A 14451-nucleotide genomic window follows, 5' to 3' on the forward strand; every position below is an offset into this window, starting at 1 on the left:
ACAGCAGCAGCCATTTAAAATAAAAGAAGACAGCCACAAGGATTCATGCAGAATATTTTAAATATTCCTGTTGAGCAAAATGATTTAAGTGATTTTTCTTCAAGGACGATGCTCCACAACATCCTATATGCATCCTTTGAAAATTTAAAGATCCTGGAATAGCGTCTTCCACGCGGGACATCTTGAAAGACAATTATTTTGGTTTCAGTGAGTTACACACCAGTCCTTGTTAATTTAATGGGTCTGTTTACAGAGTATGGTAGTTTCGTTCTTTCGATTTGCAGAATTTATAGAGAAAGAAAATTACAGCCTGCACACCCAAGACAAGGACAATTCCTCCGATGAAACTGGCTGCATCAAAGGTAGACTTTCGCCCAGGTTGTGAAGTCGGAGTTAAAGTGGTGTTAGTTGTACCTGTTAAATAAGAGGGGGAAAAGGACACTTAGTAAGTCTCATGATCCTCTGTCATAATTTCAAGACCCACCGGAGCTTCTACTCTGCCTGGTGTCCAATTCTATAAAGCATTTGCTCGAGTCAAGTCTTTACAGCTAGAATTTATCCCTAACTGAGGAAGACAACCAGTTATCAATCCCATTCACTCCATCCAGCAACATCAAGTGGTCAATGCTACTATACAAATTCAAATATGAAAATAACAGCAAAAAATTCTCCTGGTACATAAATTATGCAGTGGGAACATGTCAAGCACTTTAAAAATGTGCAATTTCTTCAGACTACATATATTTCTAGTTAACTGTTACAGTAAATATTAATATTGGATACAGTAAATAGTATTTGTTGAAAATTCATACAACTTTTGAATTTTACTAACTATATAAGGTTAAGTTAAAATTTAGTTGCAATTCTTCAAATCACAAAAACTACCTTAAGTATTTCCAATTTATAATTCCAACAAGCAAGAAAACTTACTATTAAATCTTGCTCTGCAAATTTTGTGAACATTACCAAACCATAAGGAAAAAAAGCAAAAAAGTTTGAATTCCTTTTCCAAAGAGTAAAATGTTTCTAGAGAAAACACCATATAAATTTCTTTTCAAGGAATAAAATGTTTCAAGCAAAGCACCATCCATTTTAATAAAAAGCAATTTCATATTTAAAATAAATTTTTCTTTTTTCTTAAATAGAATATCAAATAAACACTGGCTGTATAGTAAGCTGGCCACTTTAAAGTTAATTACAACAGTTCTGTATTTCTTCCTGTGAAGACAAAATGGCTTCTAAAACCAAGAGAAAGGTAGCACAAGAATGAGCCAAAAGAATAAAAACCCATAAAAGAACACTATTTTAAATACACACAGAGAGAAGGATTCACAACCAGCAATGTTCTGTGCCATAACCTGTATAGGATTTCATTTAAAATACATCAAGTCATTAATTAATAAAGTTACTCTTCAGATGCACTTTTAAGAATTATTATCTTCACTCTGACTGCCATGATCCAACACAGCACACAACTAATGAGTATTTAATTTGTAAGTTATAAAAAAATTAGATCTCACCTACAAGTTGTACTAAAAGGGTTTTTGGAGAAACACTATCACATTAAACATGTCACACCTACATATTAAAAAACAAGAAGGACTCTCAGCAAACCTACCATCACTGCTCTAACAGCCTACTGTCTTGGTCCTCCAACATGTAAGAGAGGAGCTTTACCTCAGAACCATTTATGAATAAAACTGGAAAATGGCAGCAGAAATAATATAAAGCAATGTTGCACACACATCCTACTTCACTTAAAAAACACCTCAATTACCTGATGTAGTAGTTGTGGTGGTAGCTGTAGAAGAGGAAGGCAGAGTTGTGGTTTTAGCTGGAATGTAAACAAAACTTTTTAAAAACGTAAATTTCCAAACCTCTCAACATCTAACAACTTGTCTTTTAAAAATAACGCTACCAACTTCACATGCTTTCCATTTTTTAAAGAATAAAGGCCAAGTTTCAGTTAATGGTTCACTAACTTATCTATACAGCCAGAATACTAGCCTTTAAATGCTTCTGAAAACATCAATCATAAAATTTTATATATGTTAACATCTATGTACATGTTTAACTACAAAATCTACATATACATCTGGATAAATTCACAAAAATATGCACGAAAGGGCAAGAATTACTGTTTAAGTGAGGGACTATATATTTTTGTTTTGTTTTTTATAATAATCTTGCTTCCGTGACAACAACTATTAACTTAAAAAGTCATGATAAGGAACAAGTGCAACTCAGTATTTCTCAAGTAGGTGTCAAGACAGGCTTATTTATCTTCTTCATTTCAAGGGGCTGGTAAACTCTTCTTAAAAGGGCAGACAGTAAATACTTTAGGTTTTGTACACTGTGTAGTACAAAAGCAGCCAAGGACACCATGTAAATGAATAGGCAAGGTTCTGTTCCAATAGAATTTTATAAAAGAACAGGTCCTCAGGGGACAAAGACCCCCAATTTAAATTATAAGAGCCCGAGGTAAGCCCTAGTCTACCAAGCTACATGAATTCCAATAATTTTTTTTATCTGAAAATACCTGTAAAGAAATGAATGCTTGTGAGAATTAATTTGAATGTAAATACATTTTAGGAACTAAAGCAATGTATTAACAGACCTCTGTTAGTACTAATATTACTAACAGATTCTAGTAAAAGATATGTTAAAATTACTAATGGGATATTCTCATACATGTTTGTATCCTTTTCTCTATGAGCATTGCTGCACATGTTTTACCTACTCTGCTCTTGGAGGGACAATTAGGTCATCTCTCATTTCTCCATACTATAAACATCTTGCAGGGAAATACCTGATCTCATCTCTGATAGGACTGATTATATAGAATTCCTAGATTAAAGGGTACGATTATTCTCAGACTTTTAATCCTTTAAAAGTTTCTGTTGCTTATATATCCTGTGTAACACACAAAATAACACTTTACCAATTAAACATATATTCCTTTCAATCTTAAGACACATTTTGTCTGACAATAGATAATAGAGAAAGTAAGTTTACAAACTTGCTGATTCTCATGAACCCTCTGAACACGGCACAAACTTTTTTTTAAATAAATAGATAAACAGGCAAAACACACACTTTTACTTTTTTTGACTGAAGAAGGGAATATACTTCTATTGACCTACAGTTCCTTTCATTTAAAAAAAATAATTCAGCAGTTACAAAAGTTGCTACTGGTGATGAAAAATTTAGAATACACTAAATTAAGTAATCTCATCATTCAGAGTAACAAGTTGCTTCCATCCAGCCACTTCTCTTAAGCATGTATGTAACAAAAAAAATTTAAATGTGCCAGAACTTAGTTTGTCTTCCAATATTATAATTATATATTATATATTCCAATATTATAAGTATGTATTATACTATATTATGAATATATTATGAACACTCCCACCAAATTTGACATAATTTAGTCACTCTGTTGTGAGACATTATTTAAAACATTCATAGTTGTTTATCACATTTTATGTCCTGGCAGAACACTATTATAATTATCCCCACCGAACACCTTTGAATCAGATTCCCTTTGAATCATTTCTTTAATAATCACTTAATTTCTCACTTGCTCTCTTTCCACAGTAGGTATGAAAAGAGACCATGTAAAGGTTTGTTTTTCAGCCACTAATTGCCATTCAATTGGTGAATTTTCTATAAGCAAGCCCTGGCTTCTTTCCACTTTCCAGAACCCAAAGAGAGAACACACAGAAGACACCACGGTAGTTTGCTAAAGAACCCTTGTGGAGCAAGCATGAAAACTACAAAATCCATGGAGAAGAAATTAAAAGTGAACCCACAATGGTTTTAAATAAATTGTTTCCCTCCTCCTACTTCCAGTTCATATCCCACCTTTGGGAAACTAATTTTCCCACAACATCTCTGCTTTCATCATTCTTTAACATCCTCCTAGTCAGTGACTTCTAATGGGTGCTCCTACTGTGTGCTCTCCGAAAGTCCTGCAGCATTTGCAGATTTCTAGGGCATGAGTATTTCCACTGTAATTCAAGCTACCAACATGGTAGCACTGAACAACATGCGTAGCTGGGGAAGAGCTATGCACAACTGGCTAGCAAACCTGGTAACCGGCTCGCTTACCACTGCCAAAGTCTTTCAAAATGAGTTCTGGTCCCTGTTACATACATCGGACCCCTTTTTCCTCTGAAAAACTACGTAAAACACAGCTTCTGCCTGTCTCTACTCAGTTTCCTCTCCAGTCCTCTTCTTCTCAACTCTTACACATTACTGTTCTGTAGAGTTTGGTTCTCAAGACCTATTCTCTTCTCTACAAGCTGCTCCTGTGGACACTACTACTGCCTTCTGATGAGCCTAATCTGTCCTGTTAGCGAAGAGCTGCACGTCACCCCCATCAAGTTCTATCCCTTCTACTTCCTCAGTCTATTTGCATATACCTGCAACTCTTCCCCTAGCAGTTCCCCTGAATTCCAGTCACAGGTTGTCTATTCAAATCTCCATGTGTTCTCTCTTACCTCTGACCAATCTGACTCTTGACTGCGGGCAGTTCAGCTCAGCTCTTCCTCACGGTGTACTCCAAATGCAATTCCCTCACCTCATTACACGCCTTCACCACGTTATTCCACATACACACCTTCCTACAAACACCTCAACACACTGGGCTTGCTTACTTTTTTCACAGTTCCTACAATAGATAAAATGCTGTCTTAACTTCTGTCTCCAATCCCTGTCATCTAGCCTAGTACTTTCATACTAGGAGTAGATGTTTTTTAATGATTTACTCCTTCTATCACTTTGGTCAATATTTTTAAAAGGAGAAATTAACCCTGTTGAAAGTATAGTGAAAAACTTTCCAAATGTTTAGGCTGAAAAGCCTATCCTTCTGGAAAGCAATCGGTATTTAAAGCCTTAAAGTAATTCTATCCTCTGATCTAGGAATGCTGTATGAATCAATCCTATCAGAGTTAACAGCAAATATTTCCCTGTCAGACATCTACTGCATGGAGAATGACAGATGACCTAACTATCCAATCAAGTGCAAGATGGTTAAAGCCTATGACAACGTTTAAGTAAGAGGAAAACCAAATTCAAACATGTATAAACATATTAATCCAATTTCACAGTAAGTGTATTTATTTAGACATACACACAGGAGAGACTGGAGTAACTTTTATCACAGAAAACATTTTGATGTACCTCTGGATGATGGGAATTCTAGGAAATTTTAATTTCCTTGAGGCTTCTGTATTTCCCAAGGTTTCCACAAAATCCACAAAAAGCAGTTTGTGAACTCAGTGTCCCAAGATATAGCAAATCCTCCCATGTTCAATGAATGTGAAACACTGGAATTAACGTGTCACTGTCACACACAATTCATATTAACGTAATTATGGTTTGAGACTAAAAATATCTAAATTTTTAAATTATACTAACAACTTTTAGGTACTTAATTTCTAAAAAGTTGTCTACTAGAAGGCCTTACAAATCCTGAAGAAGAGAAAAGAGTCAATTTTCTTGTATTACCTGTAGAATTGGTTGGCACTGGAGTGGGCTCAGATCCTATTCAAAACAAACAAACAAACAAACAAACAAACGTTAAGTCCAAGCAATCTCAAATATCACAATCCATCACACTATTTTCCAAATTGCAGTCATTTGAATGCCACTTTTATAATTTCTGCATTTCAGTACCACCTTGTGGAGGAGACTGACAGTGGCTTTGAATACTCATCTCCCCTTCTTTAGAAACAGAGGCGTCAATCTAAGGTTGACACTTCCCTCACCTGAGGAAAGACAAACATTTTTTAGCCTCCTCTGCAGCTAGGTAGCCAAGTGTAACTTCTAGAAAGCTTCTGTAGATGTGGGTCTCTCTCTTTTTTCTTGCTGCTGGCAGGAAGACTAACTGATGGCTGGAACATGAGCACTCACCTTGGAGAGTAAGGTCAGATATTCTTGAGGAATGACAGTAAACAGCCTGAGTTCCTAATGGCTGTAGAGCGGCCACTCTAGCCCAGACTTCCTTTACATATAAGTGAAGTAAGTCTGTCTGCTGCTTAAAACCACTCTAATTTGGGGTTTCATTATCTTTCATAGCCCAAACTAATTCTAACTGATACATCATCAATAAGTAGAATTACTTATTTCATTTTTCTCTAAATTACTATCCTTTAAATGTTTTACTTGGGGCACCTGGGTGGCTCAGTCAGTTAAGCATCTGACTCTTGGTCTCGGCTCAGGTCATGGTCTCACAGTTCATGGGACTGAGCCCCTTGTTGGGCTCAGCACTGACAGCTCAGAGCCTGCTTGATCTTCTTTCTCTGTTCTCCACTCACCCCACCCCACCTCTACCCCAACCACAGGCATTCGTGTGCTCGCTCTCTCAAAATAAACAAGCATAAAAAAAAAAATGTTTCACTTAATCCTGTTTCTGGGAAGTCTTACCATGAAATCACAGGTCTGATACAGTTACTAGTGTTTTCTAGCATGTATCAAAATAAATACTAAAGATGTTTGCTCTTTCACCACCTAAACTATACTGTATTCACTGTACATAAGGGATAACGGACCTCACACTAATGAAAGTCTCAGTCACAAAGTGCAGGTTTGAATGGGAAAATGCCTACCAAAAGTAAATGGTTATAGGTAGTCATTCAAGTTACTGACACATTCCAGAAACTTCTTTTGCTCTATTTAATTATTATCTATGCACCAAATTACTAATTGACTTCCCTATCCATTTGTAATCTTGTTAGAAAAATCAGTTATTTCATCTAGGAATTTAAACTATTTCCTGAGCAAAGAGTTAAGGTTAAAGAGTAATCAACTTCCTCAAGTTAAAGTACAAAAATGAGAAAATGAGGGGTGGCGTGGGTGGCTCAGTAGGTTAAGCATCTGACTCTTAGTTTCAGCTCAGGTCATGTTCTCACAGTTTGGGAGTTCAAGCCCTGTGTCCCGCTCTACATTGACAGCACAGAGCCTGCTTAGGATTCTCTTTCTCCCTCTCTCTCTACCCTACCTTGCTTGGGCTCTCTCTAAATAAATAAACTTTTAAAAAATGAGAAAACGGAGGAACACAGAAAAAAATTCAACCATTAACACAAACTATGCCAGAGAATGTGACAATCACCAGCACCATAACACGGTTGTCTGGCCCTGTAAAATGCAAATAAAGAGAAGATCTAAACTGCAGAGAGTTTCCAGAAGAGTTAAAAAAGAAAAAAAAATGTAAAGGAGGAGGCATTTATACCTACAGCTTTCCACTCTACAGCCAAATCACTAAACTAAGCTTCAAAACACTATCCCTTTATATCAGTATGAATGTGTTATTTACACCCAAATTTGTAACAAGATTAGAATTATGGAAATGGCAAACCAAATACTGAAATAAGGCTTCCTGAGGCAAACATCTTCCTCATCTCTCTGGCCACTTTCGTCGGTGGCCAATGTGAATACTTACCAGAACAGGATTCTGTGTTATTCACCACCTGGCAATCACTAACTGTTGAATTATGGGAACAGTAGTTTTTGTCTGTTATGAGAAAGAAAAGAAACAGGGCACCAATCACTCGCTTATACTATCTTTGACTTTGTTATAAAGTTCCAGAATTGCTTCCAAGCTTCCAAAAAATCAAACGCAGGCATAAATACTTTATAAGTCCACAGACCTACAAAATAACACTTTCTTCCTTTTCCGCACTGTTTAAGTATTACATAGGATCCCTCTTAATATTCTTCTAAACTCCTCATAAATATACTGAACAGATAAATCAAAAAACATTTAGATCACAGAACTGTGGCATGTCTACCAGGCAGGGAAGGTTGCTAGAAGCCTCAAAGACGGCTGAGTCAGTAGGGAGAAACTGTCGAGATCTTTAATAAAGGCTTAGTCACCATAGGAGGTGCCCGGCTAGCAGCAGTAGGACCTCTGTTCCAGATCTCTGCTTTGGTCATCTACACTTTCTGAAACTGCTTTCCTATATGGTCAGACTTGTAGCAAGAGTAAGACCTTTCCCCAACATATCCTACAGTAGGGCTGGAGCCCAAAAAACAGGCCAACTCCCAAGGAGGAGAGGGGTGCACTCTTAAATTCGATTTTATGACTTAAAAGTGACTCTTAATAAAAAATTAATTTTACCCCAAATTAAGCTAATACCTTAATTTTAAAGGAAGTTTTTCAACTTTGTTATGTAGTGATATAATATCCATAAACCTTACATTTTTTAAATGAAGAGGCTTAATATATGGTTTTAGCTTTTTCTTTATATATATATATACACACATATAAACCAGATAAGACTTACTGATAAGAAAAAAATGCAACCACCTTACATTAAAGGAACAGAACATGCTATAATCCCATGGTCCTAACAAAAGCCTTACTGGCATTTCAAAGTATCTTCAAGTCGCTCTTTCTCTCTCAAATTAAAGGGTACTCTTCCCATCTCATTCTTCTCCGATATTTAAGTATCCAATAAAGTTTTATTATAAGGCCTCCAAAGTTCATCTAGTAGGCGATAGAAGATAAATGCCTCTTTTTTATAGGAAACTATTTTCAAGGGAAAATTTCACAACTTTCTTTCACTGCTAATTTTAGTGTACCTGTACCATTCCATCTTCCAAAGTTTTAAAACCTCTCCTCCCGTGGGGCACCTGGGTGGCTCAGTGGGTTAAGCACTGCACTCAGTGTTGGCTCATGTCATGATTTCATGGTTCTTGAGTTTGAACCCCATTAGCACAGAGCCTGCTTGGGATTCTCTCTCTCTCTCTGCCCCTCCCCAGCTCATGTGGTCATGCACATTCTCTCTCTAAAAACAAATACACTAAAAATAAATAAATAAATACCGTTGAACCTTAATTATCAGCCTAAGAGATTAAAGGTATGGGGACAGAATGGGAGACCAGAGTTTTTAGGGGAAATGTGAAGCAATAGGCACTTTAATGGAAAAGTATCTGACTTGCAAAATAAATGATAAACCCTATGCCAAATTTTCTACAGAATTTTCAAATGTTCAGGAATGCACTGTAGAATACCTTAAAATGTTAAAACAAAACAGTTTGCATTCTCAAAACTAGAGCAATCCCAAGGCTTCTTACCTTTACATTCTATCCAAAAGCAGGGAGTAGAATCAAGGCTAGCATTAAAGCAGGAAACACAGCTGTTGCGGTTTTCACAGATATCTGGTGGGGAGGGGCACATGAAACCAATCAATTGATAACTCATTCTGAGTTTGTACCCACTTACCTTTTTTACACAAAAGTGAGCATTACACATGGTACTAAACTTACTAATTCAGAGAAACGGTAAGATGTTATAGCCCATGAATGGATTTTAAAAAGTGTTATATATATAGTGGTATTTTATTAACGATAAAAAAGGGAAATCCCGCTATATGCTACGACATGGATGAGCCTTAAGGACATTATGTGAAATCAGACATTCAAAAATGGACAAGCACTGCAGGATCCTCCCCTATATAAAGTATGTAAAATAGTCAAAGTGGGAAGCAGAAAGTGGAATGACAGCCGCTAGGGCTGTGGGAGGGGAAATGGGGTTTTGCTGTTCAAGCAGGGTACAGTTTCAAGTAGGATGAAAAGTTATAGAGCTCTCTGTAGAACACTGTGCTTACAGCTAATAACGTACTGTACACTTAAAATTGTGTTGGGTTGGTAGATCTCAGGTTCCATGGCTGTTGTCTTTTTTAACCTCACACACAAAAGCACTTCATAAATTGGCTTAATAAAAATTTCCAATCATTATAACTGACTTATGAAGCTGAAGTAAACTCAAGAGAAAGGGAAGGGGAAAAAAAAAACCCCACAAGCTGGCAAGAAGGCTCAGTACCTATCTAGACAACACTTTACAGGCCAGCTATTTCACAGGTGCTCAGGCTTTCTTGAACCATTTTAAAATACCTTAAAAAAATTAAAACATTGGGAAAAAAGACTGTTATAAAGCCAACACTACACACAGGGAAATCACTGCCCTAAAACATCAGTTGAGACACTGGAATTTTTAATAATAATAAAGACTTGTTACAGGCTGAACCTAAGCTCTGATGATGCCCACTCTGAAAACCCCAGAGGCTCATAACATAAATAACCTGCTCTTTCCAGGGGTCCTCCATGAATGAAGGGTAAGAAACAACAAGACATGGAAGGAGCTTCATCCATGTACACATAATTTAACAAGTTAGCAGGATTTTTGTCAATAATTTAAGCCAAATGACCAAAAGACTTTAGAATAGAGCTCTCTCCATTTTCCTGGAGGCTACATGCCTCCAAAAACATTCATATTTGCTTTCCCCATGCCTAAAAAAACCCAGTTCTGCACAGAGGCAATGCATTTCAGTATTACTAGTATTCATCAGGGACTGGGACATATATAATAACCCTGAATCAGGGGTTCACAAAGTAGAAAATAAATGCTGTAGAGGTCTGTATAGTGATAAAACATAAATGCTAGTTGTCTAAAATCTTTTGTGCCTGATGATTAATGTTTGAATAGCACAAACTTGCTACCTTTCATTTTAGATTGAAGCTGACCCAACTACGATTTCCAGAAAACAAAACATCTCCTTTGCACAACTTTCAATTACAAAAAGGTAATTAACTTGGGTATCTCCAACCTTCTCTAGGTAAAATACACACAATACTCCAAAACTACAATTCTGGGAAGAAACTGCCAAATAAGCAGGAGACAAAACGCACTGTGCTCTATCATCTTAAAAAGAGTGCAGTTAGAATATCCAGTATTGTACTGCAATTTACTTTAAACAAGTTTTGAATTTTATTAGTACATCTTTATGAGTATTATACATTTTATTAAACTTTTATAAAAGAAAACCAAGAGAAGACATTGCAAAATAGTATGATCAGCTTGAGGAAGAGAAAAAAAGCCAAGGTAAATATCCTGACACTTCACAGCAATTCTTTGGTCAAGATGCCAGTTACTCCTTACTCAATATTAACAAAAATAACCAATTACACTAAATTGCAGGTTTTAAATATCTAGGCTCCTTCACCGTTTTACCTTAAATTTTCTTCCCCTCTTTTGTGTTGTCAAAGCATTGCCAATTCAATGAACGCCTCAACCAGTACCCAAATCGACTGTAGAGCTGAACAAAGAGTGTGTTCCCGATCGGATTTAAAAAAATCAACAGACCTGGGTTCCAATCCCAGCTTCACAATCAACGAAACTTACGCTCCTGGCAGTTACTTTAACTCCATCTTCCGCCTAGATTTCACCTTCTAGTTTAGCCTTCAATACCAAAAAGATATGTGACGCACTGGGTACACGAATGGGTACGTTTTCCCTTTGCATATAGTAAAGATTTAATTGATCGACTCCAATTTGGGCAAACCTCGAATATATCCCATACGCATCCGCAAAAATCAATACAATTAGATCCCAGGCAACTTATTTTCTCAGACCGAAGTCGGAGGCACTAGCAGCGTTAACATCTCCGTTTCCCTCTGCCTTTCCCTCTTTCGCCAACTTCCGGAGAAGCCTGCTCTAGGAGACAGGACCAGGGTGGGCAAACGACTAATCCCAAAGAGAGGGGGTTCGACCTCATCGCCAACTTTGGAAGCGAGTCGTCTCGCCCCCACGATCGCGGAAGGTAGCCACGTCTCCTCTTTCGAGCGTGAAGTGAGACTGGGGATTACGAGGCACTTTTTAAAAGCACGTCGGCGTGGGACACTTCGGGGTGGCAAAGGCCACGGAGGCTTGGCCACCCCTTCTCCCCGGGGTGCTCTCCCACCCCCGCCACCCCGAGCCGGCCCCGGCTGGCCTCGGACGGGCCGCCATGTTGCTGGAGCGTGGCCCTCCCGGGCCCCGCGCGCACCGCGGGCAGGGCAGGCTGCTCGGCTGCGCGGGCCGGTGTGCCAGTGCAGGAAGCCCGTTGGGCCAGCGCCCACCTTGTGCTGGAGTGGGGACCGGCGTTAGAGTCGTCACCGACGTCGGAACTATCTTGGTGGTCGCTGAAGTAGTAATTGTAGTCTCGTTCGGGACCTGGGAGGTGTTCTGAGCCGCGGTCAGCACACAGAGCGCGGCCAGGCAGGCGGCGGCCCACGGCAGCCGGCGGGAAAGCCCCGACATCACGTCCTCCGCGCTGATGTTCCGGCGAAAGCTGCGACGCACTCGGCTCCGTCAATCCCTCTGTCCCCTGCGGCACCGCCTCAGAGAGTCTGGCCCCGCGCGAGAAGGCGTCGGGGTCACGTGAGCCCCCCCCCCCCACGGCCGCGGCGTGCGGGGGTGAGGCGGAGTGGGGAGGGCCGCGGACGATACCAACTAGAATCTTACGGTAGGGGAAACGGGAGCACCGAGAGGAAACCGAGGGACGCTGTCCCTCAAAGCGACTGAAATATAGCAAAGAAGTTCGGCAGATGAACTCAACTACTGCTTTTGCCCTTAGGTTGCCACGCAGGACTCCGCTGGGCTGTTCTAGTTCCTCCGATAGGGTAAACTCCGACCCTGGCTTGAATGGAACAACCTACATGAGGTGGCGCTCGGCGTCCACCCGAGCGACCAGCATGGCTGTAAATCCGCGATCCCACGTGACTTTCTGGCCTCGCTTCCAGGGTCTGTGTTCTCCCGGCGGTGGTTTCCGTGGGGTGCCCTTAAGGGCAGGAAAGGAATTAAGTTTGCGGTGTGTGCCCTCATTCCGAGGTGCTTGCACAGAACTTTAGTGGGACCCGCACTTCTTTCCTTTGAACACTGGTTTTCCTGGAAGTAACCCCGTGTTGGGATCCCCCAGGGAAATGAAGAAACCACGTGGTTGAGTTTCTGCTCCGTCGCCCACCTAGTGTGAGAGGCTAAAACACCGAAAAACGATCTCCTGCCTTTGAGCCTGAGCTGAGCACCGTTTAACTCTATCACACTTGTCCAACCTCTCTTTTCCTAATTTATTTCTATTTCGGCCATTGGTAGCAGAAGCCAGGCAACGCCACCACTACACAGAGAATCAAAGACAAGCTGGGTTGGAAATGCATAGGGTCCGTTCCCACCCCCACTTCACAGGTGAGGAAACTGAGTCTCAGAAAAAGTGACTTGACCGAAAAACGCTGCTTGACAACAGGGCTGGATTTCGAAATGCCTGGTAACAGTAGGTCACTGCTCAGGCTTTTAGTAAGGGTGAGCGCCCTCTGATGCCCAGTCTCACAAAATATTCACTATTGCAGCCAAGCTTCTATTGAATAGTAAAAATTGGACTATGAAAGGTATTTTTAATGCTGTCTTCAGTTATTTGTATCTATCGTGCAAGTTTAATTATGCACATTCACCCTAATAAAACAACACGAACTTGATTTGCTTTTGTGAGATCTGCTTTGTTATGAAAAACGAAAAAAGTTGACTCCATAAACGTTTTACCATTTTTTCCCCCTAACTTAAAATCTTCGCAACTTTCCAGAATCTAACCAGTGGGGCTCTTTTGTACCATTATGGCTATGAACATTTGTTCTGTAGATTACACTAGTTGGAGATTTTGCTTGGATGTAAGAAACTGACGATAGTTGATCCATTCCATGGCCGCAAGAATGAGTGCAGCCAAGTGCTTAAATGACGTCCCAATTATTGGCCTTTAGTGAACCGTCTGCGCTTCTCTCAGGCCTGTCTCCCACAGCGTGTATACAGCACATGATCATCTGACACACGGAAAGGAAGGCACTAATAAACTTTTTTTAGACTAAAAAATATAATAGAAGTTCTGTTTTCTTCCTATATTCCAATGGATCAACTTGTTTACATCGTAGGATAGGATGAACACACCCCATTCTGGAGAACATTATTTTACAATGTGTCATCTGAATGTTCAACTCTAGGCTTCAGATTTTTGACAAGAGAACACTTCACTCGTTTTAAGACTAGAAAAGCATTGGCTTATTTTATTTTACATGGCATCTGTTAAGCTAGCTCAAGAAAGATTTCCAAAGTTGTTTCAATGGTCCATAGCAAGGACTGGCATTTGTAACACAGTTTTTTGTTTGTTTGTTTTTAAGTTTATAGAGAGAACAAGAGCTAGCATGGGAGGGGTAGAGAGAGAGAGAAAGGGAGAGAATCCCAAGCAGGCTCCGCACTGTCAGCAGAGAATCCCACTCCGAGTAAAAATCCCGAGATCATGACCTGAGCTGAAATCGAGTCAGATTCTCAACCAACTGAGCCACCCAGGCGCCCCTGTAGCACAGTTTTAATGACATATTATTAAACATTGTAATATTTAAATAAGTTTCAGCAACAATGATTATAATAAAGATTAATAGTAAGTTAAATTGTAGATTCGCATTCTTACTGTTAACACTGTGATTAGGGTTGATGATAAAATACTAGAGATCTTGTCCTTAGGAGCTAGCTCTCCACTTTGGCCATAGATACATTTCCCGTAACTATTCCCAGGTTTCAGAAGGGAGCATTACACTTGAGAGCTGTTGTTCTTAATCTTGGCTGAACATAGAAATCACCTGGGA

At 39.4% G+C, this 14451-nt stretch overlaps 1 protein-coding gene across 1 annotated transcript; it reads right to left on the reverse strand.

Moving 5' to 3' along the window:
- Nucleotides 1-42: 42 nt before the first annotated feature.
- On the reverse strand, nt 43-12204 carry CD164 (CD164 molecule). Its single transcript, XM_029945108.1, has 6 exons — nt 11905-12204; nt 9082-9165; nt 7445-7516; nt 5512-5547; nt 1778-1834; nt 43-414 (listed from the first exon to the last, which is right to left on the reverse strand). Exons 1-6 carry the CDS (start codon nt 12083-12085, stop codon nt 248-250), a joined length of 597 nt encoding a protein of 198 aa, XP_029800968.1. The 5' UTR covers nt 12086-12204; the 3' UTR covers nt 43-247.
- Between the last annotated feature and the right edge of the window lie 2247 nt (nt 12205-14451).

This window comes from Suricata suricatta, chromosome 7 (genome assembly GCF_006229205.1).
Source record: "Suricata suricatta isolate VVHF042 chromosome 7, meerkat_22Aug2017_6uvM2_HiC, whole genome shotgun sequence".
NCBI lineage: Eukaryota > Metazoa > Chordata > Mammalia > Carnivora > Herpestidae > Suricata > Suricata suricatta.